General features: G+C 25.3%; 1 protein-coding gene across 1 annotated transcript in view; it reads right to left on the minus strand.

Moving 5' to 3' along the window:
• Nucleotides 1–1,145: 1,145 nt before the first annotated feature.
• Nucleotides 1,146–21,697, minus strand: part of LOC129607278 (transcription factor castor-like) — a gene marked incomplete at its 3' end in the record, with an annotated part of 38,559 nt that continues 18,007 nt past the window's right edge. Inside the window, exons 2-6 of the mRNA XM_055518169.1 lie at nt 11,188–12,239; nt 10,039–10,147; nt 3,024–3,399; nt 1,599–1,726; nt 1,146–1,498 (exon numbers count right to left, since the gene is read on the minus strand). Coding sequence (XP_055374144.1) covers nt 1,146–1,498; nt 1,599–1,726; nt 3,024–3,399; nt 10,039–10,147; nt 11,188–12,210 — 1,989 coding nt within the window. The remainder of the gene's footprint in view (nt 1,499–1,598; nt 1,727–3,023; nt 3,400–10,038; nt 10,148–11,187; nt 12,240–21,697) is intronic.

The raw sequence follows: 21,697 nt of genomic DNA on the forward strand, positions 1-21,697 counted from the left end.
ATAATTTTTAAACAATTTTTGTATAAACAATGATAATGTATTACACTATCATCGACGCTACTATTATTACTTAAATTACTATCATTATCATTATTATTAATATTATTATTAATTGTTTTTATAATATTACATTCAATATACGGTTCATACAATTTTATTTCTTTGTTACTTTTAATTATGATATTATTATAATTATTATTATTATTATTATTATTATTATTATTATTATTATTATTATTATTATTATTATCGTTACTTTTAATATCATTATTATCTAATAAATTATCACACAAAAATTTTTGCTGTTTTGAACAATTTGTTGTAAAATATTGTTTAATTATAAATTTCATATCATTAAAGTTATTTAAATTTGATAATAATGTGTTAATATTATCATTATTGTTTTCGTACTCATTAAAATTATAATTATTATTATTATTATTATAGCAATTATTATCGTCACTAATATTACCATCATTATCACTAATGTCATTATCAAAAATCTTATTATTTTTATTTTCATCATAAAGTTTTTGTTTATTTATTATATTTAAGAGAAAATTTTTATATATATTTTCATTGCTTAACGAAATATGAGAATTATTAATATTATTTTGTGGTAGTAATAAAGACTTTAATTTTTCATTTAAAATTTTATATGATGTTTTTTCATTATTATTATCATTATTTGTATTATTACTATTATTATTATTATTATTATTTTTCATTGTTATTGATGCTAAAATAGAAGTTGTTGGTATTGCAGTCGTTACTATTGTTGATGCAGGTATCGTTGTTGCGGTTTTCGTCAATAGTTTTAAATTTGATGAGTTTTCTTGTAAATTACTATTATTTTCGTTGTTATTATTAGATATTTCATTTATATTATCAATAATGTCTGAATTTGAAATAAATTCATTTAATATTGACATAGATTTTAAATTAATTTCATTATCATTGTCACTATCATTATCATTATTATTTTTCTTATTATTACCACTATTATTATTATTTTTATTATTATTATTGTTATTATTATTATTACTATTGTTATCATTATTATTATTAATATTATTATTATTATTACTATTATTATCATTATTATTATCATTATTACTAGGATTATTATTAATTGATTGTGATGTTAATTCATTTTTTTCTATTGATAATGTATTATGTAATGTGGATTCTGATGTTATTGTTGTTGTAGGTGATAATGTAGATGATGATATTAATTGTACAGCTTCTGGTGGCAATTGTAAGATTTTATAATTTTGATATGCTAATTCATTATCCATACGTTCATGTTTACGTTTATGACTTAGTAATTGTCCACTAGAATGTAATATATAAAAACAATCCTTTCTTATACAATGTATATGATTGCAAACACGTGAAAAACGGCATTGTTTATATGGGCATTTCTCATTTTTTAAATATTTTTTAAATCCATCTCTTGTTAATTGTAAATCTTTAATATGATAAGATTTATGTTTTTCTAATTATTAAATGGGAGAGAAACAAAAATGTAGAATTATTATTTAGTTTTTAGATTTTTCCTTTTGGAAAAAAAAAAAAAAACAAAAAATTTTTTTTACCCATATCCGCTTTATTTTTGAATGTAAAATTACAATTCTCTCGGCGGCAGTGAAAATGTGTTGTTTTTTGACTTGAAAATATACAATATGTTGCATTACAATTTTCGGTTGCACGATATCTTTGAAATCTATGCACATATACATATAAAGAGAATAGAATAAAACTATGTTAAAAAATGATATAATAATATAAAAAAAAAACATAAAATAATATTGAATTATTTGATATTTTGGATATATAAGTTCACCATGGTTCGTTCTTTCCATAAAACTGGTTTATAATTTTCGCCAATAGCCAATTAATGCAAAATGTATAATATGCAAAAACATTTCGAAATTTATAAATTTTAATAATTTCTTTTATTTTTTTTTTAAATAGACAAGAACATTAAGAACTATGTGTATCCCTGCTTTTTGGCAACTAAATTTTATGTCGCTTCCCAATACGTCAAAGATTTGAAAATTATGTCAATTGTTTAATTTTGTTAATTACTGTATCATCTACAGTTAAGCATTTTTTGTAATTTTTATATTCGATTTTCATTGTTAATTAACATATGAATAAATCTTTAACAAATAATGTAAAATAATATCTAAAATAATCGTCAGTAGCTTTTTGTGGTATATTGGGACCAATAAGACGTCGGAGTTCATGATTATAATGTTAATCGCAAACTTAAAATAGTGATTTTTTTTTAAATTAATTTTTTTGTTGAAAAAAAAAATAAAGTCCAAAATTAAATATATTCCAATCAAAATTAAATGCTTATGATTATGTTTCAAAGATCATTTTGTGCCTACTTAATGTAGGGTTTTTCGTTTTACCTATAGATATATGTAACCTTTACTTTAGAAACAGACATGCAGTTTTCAAGTTTTCATCAAACGGCTGTACCAAAACTAAAAAGGCATATCTGCCAGAGCCCTTAGACATAAAATATATTCTTTAATTATATTTTGATATTTTTTTTAGGACGCATGATTGAAAAAGTGTTAATATTAGTAACAATTTACGAAATTAAGTTTAGAAGTGCTGTATTAGGCACCGTAATGTAATTATAGAACAATCTTCATAATGTTTTCTCTTTTTTGTTTTTTTCAATGCACTCATATAAATTGAGAATTATTTTTTTGGTATTAACATTTGTCCACAGATATGATATAAATCCATATGATATAAACTCATATAATATAAAGCAACAACTCAATTAAAGAAATCGATCAATAAAACAGGGGAAATATATTCGTTTTGCTTATATCGTTCATGTGTTCTTCTTTTCGAAAATTAAAAAAAAAACTCGTAACCACTGTTATATACGTTATTCTAAAACTTTTATATTGTCATTTACAATCTGGAAATAAAAATTTTCCAACACTATGTTGCTAATATTACAAATGTCTAACTTTCGCTTTTTTTTAACTTACCCTTCTTGAAATATAGCAATATCCTTACGATGATAATTTGAATGCATTTGTACATCACTAGTGCTTATATAAACTTTATCACAATTTGGTTGAAAACAATGATAATGTGTTTGCTTCTTATTATGTTGACAACTTGAATTGAAACGTAAACTGCAATCATCTGATGACGAAAAACGTAAAAAGCCATAATTTAAACTTTCATTACGTTTTTTATGCCATTTTATATGACGTATTATTTCATCCTTTTTGTTTAATGATTTACCAAAGCATGGTACGTCATAACAATGAAAATGTTCACGTAAATTTTCATATATACATTGATTAATATTACATTCATAATGTGATCCAAAACGTTGTAAATTTTTTAATTGATAAGCTATGAAAAATAAAAAAAATAAAACAAAAAAAAATAGTTATTTTTTATTACTTTGATATTCAAATATTTTATGTAAAAGTAAATAGACATATCGTCATTCTGATGCTATTTATATACTGCCATATGTTGCAAAAATAATGAAAATTATGAACTAAACTCTAAAATGAAACTGAATAACACAATAAAATATAAGTTCATAATTGGAAGCAAAATATGCGAAAAAAATGGCGACAAAAAAATTGTCGGTCTATCGTCTATTTCAAGTTCGGCTGAACTGATTTTGATGAAATTTTATATGTAAGTTTATTTCGACTATGGCACGATCAACTTTTGAGATATATCAGGGCTCGGGAACTGAATTTTTTAATTTTTGATCATTATGAAGAAAATATCCAATAGATTTACTTGAAATTTCATATAAAAGCTTCGCTCGACAGTTTGTGAAACCTCCTAACTTTTGAAAGAGTCAAGCGTCAGAAACTGGACGTTTACGACGGGCCAAATATACATTTTTGCGTATATAAAGAGAAATAATCAACCGACTTCATTGAAATTTAATATTTAAATTCTTCGTGTTAAAACAATGAAAATATAAATTTTTTGGAAAGACCAAGGCTCGGAAACTGGCGACCGAAACTAACTGGCGAGCATTTCCGGGAATTCGAGAGGCACAAAGCGAAACTCTATTAAGACCCAAATTTGCATTTTTCTAAATATGTTAACTATAAGCTTACTAATACTCTAAAAATTGGAAAGAAGTATTTAACAGGCATTTTGATAATATTCTGTAACATTTCACTTCGCTAGACAATACACATTGTGGTCGGTTATGTGCTGACTACATCAAATTTTTTATTTCGAAATTTACTGCTTTTATTGTTTTTTTTTCTGTATTTCTCTTTTAACATTTTACCAAACTATACGTACTAAATAAGCGAAAAGTAACTGGCGAGATCGACATATTACCCAAATGGTTTCATTTTTGAAATTGTAATGGAAAGGGTAAGGTATTTAATAATACAATCAATTACTCCTCAAATATTTCACCAAACGAAAGTAGTTCTGATTACTTTGTGAATAGTTACTTCTATTCTTTTAGAAATCTATAGCGATTAGTAGTTACTTCTGTCCTTCTTTGTAATAAGATGGTTAAAAGGTTACCTAATCTGATTACTTCACTTTAATTCTTTACTTCGCTACTTCTTTGCAATCAGATGGGTAATGTGTTGTCTCCTCTTGCTTTCCATCCTGATATATTACCTTACTAAGTACACTTCATTTAATTGGTTGCCTGCACGGACATTGTCCGCGATATATAGTTCAGGAATTACATTATGGGTAATCAATTAATGCCTACAAAGGAATAGTTACATAATTACCTATTGTAATAACAAAATCTCCTATTGAAGACATTTGCTCGAATTAAAATTAAAATTTATAGTTATTAATATAAATTACTATGCAAATACTCGTATGATCGGAACATATGAAAAAAATGTTTTCAATAATAATTATGGCCTCTTTTTTTGCTTCTCAGTATTAGAATCTAATAATCTCAGTATTAGACAATATTACTAGAAGTCGATTCTACATTTTTGATCATACTAAAATCTCAAACACTTCAAGAGCATTTATGGAATCTATTTATTTTTACAGTTTTCATTCCATATTACTATTGTTCGTTAACTAGAATTCTATAGCAAAATAATTTTTCTAGACCATCTAAGTGAAAAACACTACATTGCTAATTCAAAAAGAGCAAGAATTCTATATAATAAATTTTTTTAGAATTCACATGAAATTAATCGGTCCAATTTGTCTAGTTGGAATTCACTCGGTTAAATTTTCAATGTGTATATTTAATAGATGGTTAATATAATTCTCATTAAAATTTGAAATATGTAAGTTTCAAGGACACATTTACGTATATAATCATGTACAATAAATGCGGGGGGTTATGTGCTGGCCACATCAGATTCGTTTTACCGACCGCATTACCAAAGTTCACACTTCTAGTTTTCGATGGAAATGGGTATGTTTGTCTGACTTTTTGTCAGTCTGTCTGTGCAGATCAGAATCTGAATTTTGGCTTAACCGATGTTCACGAAAATTTATATCTGAGGTTTTATCTAGGATGCGACGGTGTGATCAACTTTTAGGATATGCCAGGTCTCTAAAACAGGTCTTTACTGCGGGCTTGGAAACCAAACTGGGGGCCGAATTTATATTCTTTTGTCATATTTAAGGGACTAATTGACGGAATTGACGGATCTTTACTAAGTGCCAAATTTACGTTTTTCTCTTTCTAACTAATTAGAATATATAGAATAGATAATTAACTTGCGGTTGGTTAAGTGGTGACTACGTGAGATTTCTTTTACTGATTTCTACATTTTGCACATATAATTTTTTTAAATTTGTCTTAAAAGTTTTAGGGACAAAAAATATTTAAATTGAAAAAAAAGAAACAAAATGAAAATAATAACATGCAAACAACCAATTTGAATCAATTTAAAGCTTTAAAATAAAGACCTAAAAAACATGAGAAAAAATTATAAAACAAAACCGGCATTCTATAAACCGTGAGAAATTTTTTTTTTTTTTATTCTTTAATTTAATAATATGAAATATATAATTTACAGTTAAGGGAAGTTAATGTTTACCATAAATACAAATTTTCTACACTTGTTTGTTTTATACATTTACATTTTGAAAAGGTATTATAAATTTGATAATTTATACATGAAACCTCTAAAAAATTAAAACCTCTGCAATAATTATTGTTGTTAATTTTAATAAGAGCAATTTATCTTAAAGTAAGATCTATCAAGAGAAAAATCAGAACATTGAAAAATCATATGAGATTATATAAGTTTTTGATAGAAGCCATAAGTCCTTACTGCATTTACATTTACAAAAAATACAACGAATTTTAATAAAAGAACATAGATCAAGAAATTTTAAAAAAAGAACATAGAAATTATGCACATATATAACAATAGATCACTTATTACTTATTTAGATTATGGTAAATAAATAAAATAGTTCTCAATTTTTAATACATAGGTTAGCTTGGATTGGCGCGGCTTACCGTAAGATACACATAGACCAGATAGGTCCGTTGTAATACCACCACCGGATTCACAAAACAAGAACATTTAGACCTGACAAGAATCAACCTTTCTTTAATACATACGTATATATCCTTATCATATATATTTTAAGAAAAAAATTTTATATCATTGAATTATATCATTGAAAATACAATGTAGATTGTATTTTTGCCTCAAAAATTTAAAATTTAATTCGAAAAAAATCATAAACTCTGCTATAAATGGAACGCTAACACAATTTAGATATTCATATTATATGTGACATATATAAATACCAGGATGTTCGAGATTCAACACTATTCCAACAGTATTCCAATAGTAGGGTGACTCTAGACAAACAAGAAACACCTGCAAATGTTTTGTCTTTTTGGGCCCACGTTTTTAAGTTATAAGGCCTCAAATTTGGAATTTCTGAAAACCATCTAGTTTTTAAATTTTCATTGATATCTCTAATGAACACTTTCCAGAACCTTTAATTTCTTTCTTTATCTTCTTTTACTTTGATATATCTAGAAAAGCTTCGGAATGTGTCAATAATTTCCGTTATGAAACAATTATCAGCTAAGCATTCCAAAAGTATTTAAGATACAAAATTAAGATATACGTCAGTTTTAAGCCGTTAATTAATGCTCTCATCCTCTTTTCATTTCAAGCTCCAACTTTTCTTTATACAAATACGGCAATTATAGCTAGAAAAATGTGGGCAGTTAGAAATTCAATGATATTTTCGTAAAATCCCTGTATCTCGGAAACCATTGGGTTTTGAACTGTATCCCTGTATCTCGGAAACCATTGGGATACAGTATCTCGGAAACCATTGGGATATTTTGAAATAAAATTTTAAAATATTTTCCGATGTTTCATATAACATTATATAAAGTTTTATACTCTTTATAAAATCAGAACCTTACCCTATTAATCGAATTATTAAAAAATATCATAAAATTATTTAAAGAGTCCATAATTTTAAATTTTTTTATTTTTCTCATGAAAAAGAAAAATCAAACTTAGAAAGATTTAAAAAAAAAAACAACAGAACAACCAGAAAAATATCAAATTTAATAATATAACCGTGAATTGTACAGTGTTAATTGAATAAAAGTGAGACCGAGGGTTGCTATTCTTTATATAAGCTTTCAAATAAAATAATGCAAAATATTTAATTTTTCCCTTAAAAAAAGAGATCAAATAGTTTTTTTATTTTTGACCGAGCGTATTGTGTATATAATAGGTAGGTTATGTGATGGCAACAAATTTTGCATATCGAGTTTTCGGTGGGAATGCACTTCTGCATAGTAGGGAAGTGTAAATAAACTATTTTTAGCAACCTGTCGGTCTGTGTGTGCACGCGTGTATATTATAACAATGAACATATAAATTTAGTGGAAAGATCAGGGCTCGAAAACAGAATTGCGGGCCGATTTTATATTTTTCAGCATATCTACTGAACGAATTGATGGAATTTTTTGAAATTTGATATTTGAGTTCTGGTTGTTACCGAAAATAACTGGCGAGCATTTCAGGGAATTCGGGTAGCACAAAGTGAAACTCTACTAAGAGGCAAATTTACATTTTTCTAGGTATGTTAACTATAAGTTAAATAATGTCCTAAAAATTGGAAAGAAGTATTTAACAGACGTTTTTATAATATTCCATAACACTTTCACTTAACTAGACAATACACAGCCGGTCGGTTATGTGCTGACCACATCAGATTTTCGTTTTATTCTTTGAATCGTATTTGTTGGCAGTGTAGTGACAGAATCAATGAGAGTAGTAAAGTTTAGTGTGATATTTATCTCATAAATTAATAATGTTGTCAGTTTTGTGTTTTTTTATTTTATATTATAGCTAATAAAATTGCGAAAATTACAATATTAAAAAAGACCAATTTATAAAAAATATCTTATTTATAAACTGAATTATCTTCTTCAATAGAAGTGGTTTTTTGTAACAAAGTGTTGCACTACAATTATATATTTAGTTGATATGTAAGCGCAAGTCAGATATCAGCATATAAACGATCGCGCTGCTATATTGTCTGGTTCAGCGAAAATGTTGCACAAAAGTATGAAAATAAGTTTTAAGCCCCACTTTCATTTTTATTAAACTTTAAGTTAACATACCTAGAAAAGTATAATTTTGGTTTTTAGTAGAACAGAATGCTTACGGTACAAATAAAACCCAAATTAAATATTTCAACAAATTCCTTCAATTAGTTCCTTAGATACGGTGAAAATGTGAAAACTGGTCCCCAACTTGGTTCTCAAGCCCTGATAAGTTCATTGTTTTAAAACTTTGAACTTAACATAAATATTAAATTTTAAGGAAATTGCTTGATTTCTCTTTATATGCTTAAAAATGTAAAATCGTCCCCTGGTAAAAGCCCACTTGCTGACATCTAATTTCCTTGTAATGTTAGTTAGCTTGTGGAATTGTCGGACAAAGCTTATATATATAAAATGTTAGTTTAAGCTGTTAAATACTTTCTTAAAAGTGTCAAAAATACTGAATCATCCCATATAAAGATCAAGTTGCAAAATTTTATTGAACAAATTGGTTTGTAAAGTATAGCAAAGAGGAATGCTCTTAAACAATTTACACCGAAAATGGTTTCGAATATGAAAACATTGGATTGTTATTAAGTGATTACGAAAGTAAAAATGTAATTATTCGCTTTAACGATAAAAGCAAAGACGTACGTGTGTTTAGCTCTGGAGGGGTTAAAAAAAATTTCACTGTATATTAAAATTTCAAGTCAAAAATTGAAGAAATATAACATTTAGACTGTTTCCGAAGGTATTTTGCACTAGCACTAGCATTTTGCACTTTGCATTAGCACTTCCCGAAAATATTTTAGTGCACACTATTTATCACACTTTAGTATTTTTTGGGCTAAAAATTTGTGACACTTAATAAATAGAATAAGTGTTACATCAGTGCATATTTTTAAAGAATTTTCAAGTCAAATTTTTTTTTTAAATAAACAAGTAAAAACCCAAAATGAGTGGGAAAAATAAAACGCAAGTATAAATAATATTTTCATAATTAACGTGTTTTTAATTTATATTGTTTTGAATAATGTTAGTTACCACACCGATTTATTGAATTACTAATTTTTTTTTAAATATTCACTTTTTTAATATATTTCTTTAACAATTTAATTAACTACAACTTGTTTATTTATCGATCGATATACTTGCGATCATCTAGTGTGGCTTAACACTAATAATTTTTGACACATAATCTTCTGCAAAGTGCGATGAGGTTCGGAAACACTTAATACTATCCGGAGTTTTAAATAAAATAGTTCGATGAACTAGATTTTAGTACCAAGCGTGATAGATTCGAAAACAGTTTTAGTGGGTATTTAAAATCATGCAGGAAGAATAAGACTAACAAGAAAATATCATATTTTGATAAAAATATAATATTGATACCCTTGTTGAACGATACTCTCGTTGTCACGGCATTTTAAAATAAAAAAAATTGTAACAATTTGAATAAACTTGAAATTATAACTTACATAATAACAATTTTTCATCATTCTGTTGTTGATGCTGCTGTTGTTGTTCTAGTTGCTTTTGTTGCTGTTGTTGTTGCGATAATAGCATTCTTACAGGTGAAAACGTTTCCTATATTATTTAAGAAAAAGAAAATTTCATTATGATAATAAACAAAGAATAAATAAAAAAAAAGTAAGGGAGAAAGTCTGAAAGAAAAGGAAGAGATAAAAATCTAAGTTTTAAATTAATTTGAATCTAATTAGTTTTCACTATCATTTTATCGTTTTTGTGAGAAAACCTTTAAATATAAGTCCCAATTTCATTACCAACTTCAAATAATTCAAGTTGTTGAAGTGAAATGTGTTACCAAATCTTCTTTTGGGCTTCTTTAAAGATTTGGTGTATTTTCTACTTATCTCGATGGCTTATGGGGAAAACCCTCTAACTAATAGAATTAATAGCAAAAACCTATACCAAATTCCAATTATTAGTAATTGTGCTGCTATATTTTCTTTTTATTTACAGTTTACATATTTATAATAGACAGTAGTGAACTACTATCTGGGATTTTAAGTAAGTTTATTCAAAATTATTTCAAAAATTTTAAAATGTGCGATAGAAGTTTTTCACCCGTACTCTCGCTATATTCGTTACTTTTCACATGTACATACGACAAAAACCTACGATTTAATGTCAGTCTGATGAAAGCCTTATATATATAAACGGTAAAACCCTTACTTTATTCTCATCAGACTTACTGTCCGATTTTCTAAAATTTAAATGAAGCAGTTTCTTTCAAATTTTTTAAAAGAATATTTTTTACGCAGTTTTGAGTAAAGTTTTTATTTTGGCTATAATAAAATATAAGCAAATTATTAAATATTTACGTAAAGTCTTGAGCACCATGAGATAATTTCAGTTTAATATGTAAAGAGTTATCAGACTTTATAATAGATTTGATATTAGATTTTGTCGTACGTATATGTAAGCAGTATACCTTACGAGTTTCATTGATTTTGAAGAAACTGTTATATATAGGATATATATCAACATATAATAAAATATAGGAAAACTGTTGAAATATACGATATATATCAATAGTTTATATAATATTGATAAAACTGTTAATTTTTCAAAAAAAATTTTTAAATCAAAATTTTAAAACTTACCAATGAAGATGGTGATAAATTATTTAAAAAATCATTTTCATTATCATAAAGGGATTCATCATTTTTATTATTATCATTAATAATTGCATTTGAAAATGGCATATTTGATAATAATGATGATGTTGATGATGGAAACGTGGATAAAAATGATAAAGGAGATGATGAAAATGATTGTTGTTTATGTTGGTATAATCGCAATTGTTGTAAAAAGTGTAAGTGCTGTTTTTGTAATAATTGTAAATGCTGTTGTTGGTTTTGTAATTGGTCTTCTTTTTGCTGTTGTTGTAATACTGATGTTGATATATCATATTGTAATGTAGATGATGTCACCGATGGTGATGGTGAAGAAGATGTTGATGATGATGACGCTGATGATGATGATAATAATGATGATTTTACTTTTGCCAATTGTTGTATCAATGGTGTTTCTGATATTTTTGTTAAAGATGGTAATAATGCTGATGGTGTTGACAATGGCGATGACGGTAGTGGAAATTGTAGAGATGGTTGTTGCTGTAATATTGGTGGCGGAGGCGGTGATGATATTGATAATGATAATGATGATGATGGTGATAATGATTGTGGTGGTAAATTTATTAAAATAGGTGATGATGACATTATTGATTTTTTCTTATTATCATCATTTTTCTTTTTATTATTTATTAAATTTTTTTTTTGTGATTCTTGTTTTTGTTGATGTTGATGCTCTTTAATTTGTTCTTCATTTTCTTTTTTCTTTTCGTTTTCTTCTTTTTGTTCTTCATTTTCTTCTTCTTCAATTTCTTCTTTTACTATTTTCAATCGTTTTTGTTTGTTTTCTATAATTTTGTTCAATTTAATATCATCATCATTATTATCGCTATTATTGTCATTATTATCAATATTTATCAATTCATTATCATTACCATTATCATTATCGTTATCACTATCACTATTAATTTTTAATATATCAATATTTTTTTCTTGTAATTTTTCTAATTCAATTTGGTGTTCTTTTTGTTGCTGTTGATTCTTCTCTGGCATGAAATTACCTTCTATTTTTTGCAAATAACCTAATAAATTATATAATGAATTATTAATAGAAATAATATTATTAATATCATTAGAATCATTGCTATTAACGATGTTATTATTATCATTATTAGCTTTATCCATAATTTTACTACTTATTCCTAATTTTAAAAAAATATTTATTTTATATAATTAAAATTGTACCTTTGTTTTATTTTATACAATTTTAAATTTTTTTATGTAAAATTATGAAAATATATATTTGAAATATACTAATATAAAAATAAATAATTATGAATTAATTATTTAAGACAATTATTAATAAAAAAATTTTATAATAAATTTATGGCAATTTCGTAAAACAATACGATCCTACAATTTTCTTGTATACAAAAAACAAATAAAATATTAAATTAAAATTTTCTAAAATACCGTCACCCTCTTAGTTCAATTTTTTTGTTTTTAAACCTTTTTACCATCAAACCTTCCTCTATCTGAATTTTTTTTTTTTGTTGTTTTCCTAAGATAGTCGTTCCAAAAGAACAAATCCTTGTTCTTTTTATAGTGTTTTGTTTTTTATTTTTACATAATTTGGGATAAGGAGAGTGTTTTGGATATTTCAGTATTATCGAGACGGTATATAAAAGTTTGTTAAGATTTCAATTAAAGATCTTAATTTTAAATTAAAATTTCTCAATAATTTAGTATAGAATTTGATGTAAAATGATATTTTTGAATTCGATATATCAGTTATATCAAAAACCTTTAATAATATAATTTTATATAAAAATTATTAAAATAATTTTCTAATTATTTTTTGTTTTAAATTTGTTAATTTTTAAAAAACTGTTTATTTCTTCGGAAATTTTAATTTAAATTAAAATTTTTTTTTTACACAAATCTTTTTTCTCCTTAAAAATTCTTTAATCACTTTTTCTTATAAATTTTTATTTAGTTTTATTTCGCTATATCTTATATCTTATCTTAATATACTATATATTTTAAAGTGACAATTTATTTTTTTAAAATAACTATTTATAGATTGATAATTTATTTTGTTGAGTAAACAATTTATCGTTCAACTTGAAATTTCAAAAAAATTTTTGATAATTTTTATTGCTTTTGATTAAATTTGTTTACGAAAATGAAATAAATTTTATAGTATTTAAGTAAGTATATAAAAATAATATTGATTATTTTAATTTTAAATGTTTTTTTTCCAAATATTTTCGAACATTTTTGTAACTTGAGTATTTGATTCTTTTGTTATATTTTGTCTAATATTTTTAATCACTATATTTGTATTTATTTTTCTATAAGCTTGTATTTAATTTAATAATATTTTATGAGATCCTTATAATAAAATAGATCAATGCGAGTTTATTAAAAAAGAAGAAGAAAAAGGAGAAGTATAGAGGAAAGAGAAAATTAAAAGATTTGAAAACTCTTTTAGTTAAAGAATAAAAGCTATTAAAAAAAAACAGAGATTAGAACGGATTTTTAAAAAATCTTTAATTTTTAATTAAAAAAATCTCTTTTATTTTTATTTAGAATTTTCACTAAAATTAAAAAAACACTGAAAAATATTCTTATTTGGTTTTATTTAAAAAATCAAGCAGTTTTTTCTTTGAAAAAAAAATTATTCGAAAAACTATTATTTATTTTTATAAATTAAAATAACTGAAATTTATAAAAAAATTTTATAAATTATATAACTGAAACTGCATTATTTTTTATGTTTAATAAGTCGGAATCGCAAATTGATACTAAAAGAAATTTTGCTTTTTTAATGTCATTTTTTTCTGCATTTCTTTTCTTTTTTGTCAATTTTCCAAAAAATTTTTAAAAAACTAATAAAGAATACAAGCACAGGAAGAACAATTGAATAAAAGAAGAAAAAAAAGCAATAAGAAAACGGAATTAAATTTTTATAGGAATCTTTCAATCCTTTTTTCATAAAATTGCAAAAAAAAAACTCAAAAAACTCACATATTTTTTTATTTTTTAAGTGAAAAAGCAAAAAACAAAAACAAAAAGAAATTGTAAACTGCCCAAATTGAGAAATAAATAACAAAATAAATGGGAGAGAGAAAAAAAAGCAAACGACCCTTATTTTAAAATGATCTTTCTCTCTAAAAACAAATTCTATCAAACAGGAGAGAGCTATTTTTTTGTTTTTCTTGTGTTAATTTTGTATAACTGGTATATACACGCACTATAAAATAAGCAGTGATGTTAAAACAATCATTAAAATAAATTTAAAATACAAGTAGTTCGGTTTTGATGCGATGAGTTGAGCTTTAATGCGAAGGCAGATTTATAATAATCTCTGGTCTGGCGAAAGCTGATTTATTTTAGTGATTTTTTTAGGTTTCCTTTAACTTTTTCGATATTTAAATTAATTCAACTCTTTTTATTTTATTAAATGCTAAGATTTTTCGTATAGATTTGATTTTTTTTTTTTTCAATAACCTTAACTGTGTAAATTTAATTATTAAACTTCATCATTGGTATTTCACATGAAGACGATCTATTTTTAAAAGTACTCTCATTTCTCTCATTGAAGGCTTAAGGTCTTAAATTGCCAAATCTACTTTTTTTATATTATTTCATTCCATTTAAAAATTTAAAATGAAATTTTATGTCACTTTTTTGACATATAAAATGACACTTTTAAAAACCTCCATACTAAAGTTACTTCAAAACTGAAAAATACAGAAAACTGAAAAAATATATGCTCGCATTACATCGGTGCAATGAATTCAACTTAAATTAGAGTTTAATTAATTCTTCTTGAATTTAGACCATTGAAATATCAAATCAATTTGATAAATAAACTCTCATTCTTATTCTATGTATGTAGTTAAAACTGATATTTTAGTACAATATTGAAATGACCTCAGTTTGAGTTTAGCCTCGAAAACAAAACCATTGGAAAGCACAATTTATTTAAGTACTTTTATAAAGAGGAAAAAGTACTAAAAATTTCTTACAAAACAAAACAAATTAGAAAAAAGCACCTCTGATTTTTAGAGATCGCTAAGTAAAAATAAAAAAAAAAAACAAAACACCAATATCAAACCAACAAACCCTGAACGAATTTTTTATTTTAAAAATCTTTTTCTCTCTCTTTGCGCTCATGATAACTGTCATCGCTCTCGTAGGAGAAATCTCAATTCTTGTAGAAGAAATGATAGTTAAAAAAATTTTTTTTTTCGTTTTTTGAATAAAAAAGTGAAAATTTTTGAAAAGGATAAAAAAGAAAAAAAGTAAAATAAAAAACAAAAAATTCGGAAGAAGCCGATTGGTGAAAAATATTCCATAAAAAAAAAGAATTAAAAAAAAAACAAGGAACAAAAACAAAAAAAATTGTCGCAAACAATTTTTTTTATAAGTTTTATAAATTTGTGTTATTTAATTTTTTTTTTTAATTCTTTTTTATTTAAAAAAATTTAAAAGGGGAAAATTCATTTTAACAAAAAAAGAAAAAAAAAATTGAAAAAACGGAAATTCAAATTGTTGTGAAATTTGGCACTTTGGCAGTAATCTACATAAGTACAGTGTACTCTGCAAAAAGTGACTAAAAATGATTGACAAACAAATTTTTTTTTATGTGCGCATGAATCAAAAGCTTTAGAATGCTTCAGAGTTCAGGTTGTTTATAAACAAGGTTTTCTGCGTAAATCTCGTCAAATTTAACATTTTTCTGTTATTTCTTCTATTTAGGGGCATATAACGCGTTCAATACATCGCGAAGCGTTTGCATATACGCACTGCAGTGCTGCAATTTCTGATATAAACCAATGAATGTATGTAGAATCTGTTTGTGAAATCATTATTATAATATTTGCTGTAACAGTAACATATTAATAATGTAAATTATAGAAACTTATTAAAAATCTTTTCTATAAGATTCAATTCTATGCGAGTATAAATTACCTATATGAAATTATAGCAAAACTTTTCTACTATTCTACTAATAAATGGAGAGGGACGTAAAACACAAATATTTTAGAAGACACACGCGAAGAACTTGCGCTGTAAGAGTTAGTTTTTGCTTAGAGAGATACACTGAGGCTGAAAAAATGTTCGTTTTAGTACAACATAATTTTTTACTAAAGACGCACGTAAAAACTTATTACAAAAAATTTAATATTAATAATTGAATAAATATTAAATTGAGTTTTAAAGATATACATTTTATGGTTTTTCTCAAAATTAAGAGATTCCCTGATTTCAAAATTTCAAGAATACGACATTAATATACAGTTCGTTAAAAAAAATGGGTTTTATCTTTATACAAATAAATGCTAATAACTGCGGAATTGTTCAACATAAAGTATCCATCCGGCAGTTGTTTCGAAAAGTCACTTAGTTTAGCGTATAATGCGTTATTGATTCAGAATTTGTATTATTCATCAAACTTTATTAATCAAAATTTTATTTATCATTATAGAACTTTATATAACATTGCAACATGCTATGCAAATAAACGTCAAATAAGAATTAAAATAATTTTCCCTACATCTAATATGGTTATTTTTTTAAGAATTATTTACCTGACTTTTTTTATCAACTTCTTTTTTGCATTTTTTTAATAAAAATAATTTTAAATTATAATTATACTCGTACGAATGTATGTTCGAAGGGTATACTAAATTTGCCTTGCCGTTTGTAATGCTAAAAAATAACGGTCTTTGATATAGACTCAAGTGTATGTTTTTGATCAGCGTCGAATTTTGAGTTGATTTAGCTTTGTCTGTTCGTCCGTCCATCCGTCCGACCCATCGATAACTCAAAAACTAATTGAGCTAAGTTCAACAAATTTTAACAAGTGATTTATTATAGTAAATGCCAGAACCCTATTGAAATTGGATATGATCAGGGTACTGTTTCAGGTAGCTGTCATACAACTTCAAAATTTATTTGGCTATATATATCTCAGAAACTATAAAAGCTTTGGTATTGAAATTTCACACAAACGAATATATTAGTACGGTCAATATGTATGATAAAAGTCGTTGAAATTACTTGGCTCCTTCTGGTTGCTGCATTACAACTTCAGAAGTTATTTGGCCATATCTCCAAAGCTATAAAAGTTGTGGTATTAAAATTTCACACAAGCTAATGTATTAGCAGGGTCAATGTCTTTAATAAACAAATGAATATATGTATTTGTAGGGCCAATGTGTCTGATAAAATTCGTTAAAATTGCTTGATTCTTTCTAGTAGCTGCCATACAACTTCAATAGTAGTTTGGCATACACAGTACTGAAATTTTGCATAAATTAATATGATAGTACGGCAACTTAAAGTCATAGTCTGTCCCATGGTCAGTTATGGCATATATATTGGCACATAGGATAACAAATTTGTACGGGTATCACAGAGTTGACAAGGTCAACTCTATTTTATCTCGTTTTTTATTAAGTACGCGCGCAGGATAATAAATGGTATATTACGAGTATATGGTGGCTCTTTCTATATTTCGATATTATTTTGTATTATCTTGTATGAATTGCTTTTTTTCTATAAAACTTAATTTTCAAGAAGGTATACACGAATACAAAATGAAATTTTCTCACGAATTTGCAGTTGTTTCTTTTTTTATTTTTTTTTTCTATTTGTTGTAAAACTACTAAAAAGAAGATGTGATTTTTATCTAAGAAAATCAAAATTTAAAAAAAAAATAAAAGGATAAAAGGGTCTATCATCAAACTAACGTAATAAAAAATCATTACTCTATAATTATCATAGATCTATAGATATTTACAAAACAAAAAGAAAAAGAGAGAGTCTAATGTATTTTTGTGTAAAAAAATAGGGTTGAACTTGTTTCTAGTGAAGTCAAATACTAGGACAGTAGTAAGATCTACTGACAATTGTGAATTTAATTTTATTAACTTTCACCTTAATGTCTCTCAAATATAATATTCGATACTTAACCACTCGTCTCATTAAAATTCTATACGGTTCAAACCAAATTGATCTAACATTTTAATTTAAGGAACGTTTGTTAACAGTGTTTTGTTTTTGGTTTTTTAGATAAAATTTTATGAAATCTCAGAATTGTTGAGAAAAGCTTAAACAAATGAATTTTTAACATTAATTGAAGATCAATGTGAAATTAAAAATTACTAATCAATTTCTAGTACGTTTCGTTTCAAAATTTTTGATTTGATTTGAGTTTCGTCTCAAAATAATTGAATTTATTGTTTGATAAAAATGAAATTTAACTAATGAATAAGAAATAATTATCTTCTCTTTCAAGAAATTGGCACACAACCACCTAAATGTAGATTTAATATTAACATTGCCGTAATTAAATTTGTCAACATGATTTTTAGTGAGCGCCGGATATACCATATGTGCAAAGTAAGCATTTTTCGGGGGCGCCATTGAAAACTTTATGTTTAAATTAAGAAACAGTAAGTTCTCTCGAAGTTACTTAAACAAATTATTAAAACTGATTAAGTATTAGTTTATTACTTAATATTAAAAATATTTTCATTACTTTTCACTTTTATTAATTAGTTAAAATTTTAAAAATATTTAATATTATTATTGCAATAGTATCTTCGTTCTACTTCTCCTAGTACCACATTATCTAGTTGTTCTTGTTAAGTTATTTTATTATAACTGCTGTCAAACAACTTATTTATTTTCTTGGTCTCACATCTTAGATATTTTTAAAATCATTTGTTTTTTACATTATAATATAAAAATATTGTAAAAATATTGTAGACAATTTAACTTTAATAATCATTCAACCTAAAAAATTACTATCAAAATATCAAATGTATTTTTAAAAAATTCAATAATACTCTTTAAATGCCTCATTTTAAATGAGAAAAAGAGTTCTCTCTTTATGCAGCACAGATAAGTCGGATCTGTTATGTGTTATGTAATGATCATGATGTGTAAAATCATAACATCGTTTAAAAATCGAAGTAAAAAATAGAAGAACAGCAATAAAGAAGAGAAAAGGATCTACACTTTTTTTTTGAATTAAATTTAAAAAAAAAAATTAAAAATATAGGAAAAAAGAAACATCCTGTCAACAACATGATGATTAATTGTCGTATTACTTCCATGTCATCATACACACACATATGCAATTCATGTACACATATACAAAGTATTTCAAATATATTATAAAAATTTATATCAAACTTTTCAAAAAAAAAAATAAATTGTAAATTATTGAACGAATTTAATCATTATGAAGATTATATCAGATATAAGAACTTAAGAGCAGCACCTTTACAAGCTTCACATAGCTTCATGTTGCTGCATTAAACTGAGATTTCTTAAAAACTATAAAATATATGCATATATACATGCACAGTTTCAAACATGAGAAATCTGTCTTTCAATATGGAGAAAGAATTAATCAAATGAATACGAGAAAAAATAAAAAAATTGAGTAATCTAGAGTAAGTATATACGGCTTTAATTTTATTTTTTCTTTAAATAGAAATCTCTCATAGGTCTCTCTTTTCATATGTAACAATTCACCACAAATCAATTAACATTTACATCAAATATTGGGACTATATATGGTGTCCAAGCCTATATATAGGTATTTTTCCCAAAAAACAATAGGAGCCTGGGAGCGAAATTACTTGGTGGGATCTCACGCCATCAGGTAGTACACTGCGGGGAGAAAGACCTGTGATGAATCTATGGAAGCGTTTAAATGAACGAAATTCATTTTTAGTATACTCCGCGGCAGTACGAAGCTGTCTTGAGAAAATCATTGAGGATTAGATAGGCGTAACCAGGTCACTCGGTGTTGGGTTCCAGACCACTTGGGTGTAGAAGGAAATGAGGCAACAGACGTCGGCAGGCAGGGAGATTATCTTTTGTTGAATCGGAAAAGGAACTGGTTGCTGAGAACTGAGAAATACATCAGAGGCAGTTGGAGTGCTGGGAAAATATTCTGAGATCTACAAATAAAATCTTGCCATCTTGCTTTTAAAAATATATTGCATGAAATTCCATATTTTTCTAATTTTGTTACAATTATAATTAAATTTTTTACAATAAAACACATTTTTTTTGTTAGAGTATTTTAAAATTTCTTTTATAAAAGAAAATTTCTTTTTGAAAAATGTTAACATACAATGGTATTCCCTAAACACGGTCGTAAATAGAATTGAGGCGAACTAAGATGATATACATGTTGTTGATGGAATACCATATATTGGTTTTGAAATGAAGTCTGAAAAATTAGCTTTAATTTAATGACGTCTTATTATAAGTAAATTTTATTGAAAAAATTTGAAAAAAAAAAGAATTTTTTTAACGCTTACATATTATTATCTAATTCAAAAAATTAAAACATTGTCTCAAATAATATTTTGCGGTAGAGGATAAATTTCATCTTTTGTAAATTGAACAAGTTTATCAGCTATGTCATATTTCCTAAGTTACAAGTAAACATTGAACGCTTTTCAAACGACTCAATTGAAGGTTTAGTCACTTGAAAAGGTCCTTAACCAGAAATATTTTCGTTATCCCTTTATGTTTGGGTGCATCAATTTTATCATTTAATTTTAAGTATAGCTTAATTAGTCTAGGGTATTAAAGGATGTGCTAGGATATATGCGCGATTTAGTTCAAAAAAATCAAAAGGCAACATTTTTTTTGTAAGTTTTTAAGAAAGTTTTCTTTAAAGTTTTTTTTTTTAAACAAGAAACACGAGACTATTTTGCATTCAATTTGCTTCTAAATCAATTTGCATCAAATATTTTTGGAAAATAAAAGTATTCTAAACGCTTAAAACTAGATCACTAGGAGGAGGAAGAAAAAAATTTTGATCAATGAAAAAAATTTGAATCTATAAAAAAGTTAAAAAATTTTTAAAGAGTTTCAAATTCTATACTTTCGCTATGAAAATACTAGTAATAAGCTCAAGTTTTTAAACAATTTGAATTATTTACAAAATTAAGAGTTTAAATTAGGCACAATGTTTGATTTTTAATCAAATATATAAGTAGTACAGAAATAATTTTGAAATTTTAGATTGAAGAAGTTTGGCCTTTATAAGTAATTAACATAGAACCAAAAAGTTCCACTGAATATATTTGATTTACAAATTACTTTAAACATACATATTGATATTAGTATTGTCCGTCACTTAGTATTGTTTTTCAACGTTAATAGAATTTTACAGGTTGCGTTACTGTAATGAAACAGATCCATTTTGTGAGTAAAATAGTTTAAATAACATAAGATTGAGGTTCACTGAATTACATAATTTATTTACTTAAAAGAAAACCACATGAAATAGTAGAACTTATTTTATTAAACACGCTATTTTAAAGTCCGATTTATATGTGTAATTAACGAGGTTCTACTGTACACAAAATATTTGAAAAAAAATAAAAATAAAATAAAAGTCTCTTAATTCTCCCTTTTTATTTTCGTTTGCTTGTGATATATTTTTTATTTTTCTCAAAAAAAAAAGAAACCTTTCAAGTTTCTACAACAAGTA

Source organism: Condylostylus longicornis, unplaced genomic scaffold (genome assembly GCF_029603195.1).
Source record: "Condylostylus longicornis isolate FDR11 unplaced genomic scaffold, ASM2960319v2 ptg000003l, whole genome shotgun sequence".
Classification (NCBI taxonomy): domain Eukaryota; kingdom Metazoa; phylum Arthropoda; class Insecta; order Diptera; family Dolichopodidae; genus Condylostylus; species Condylostylus longicornis.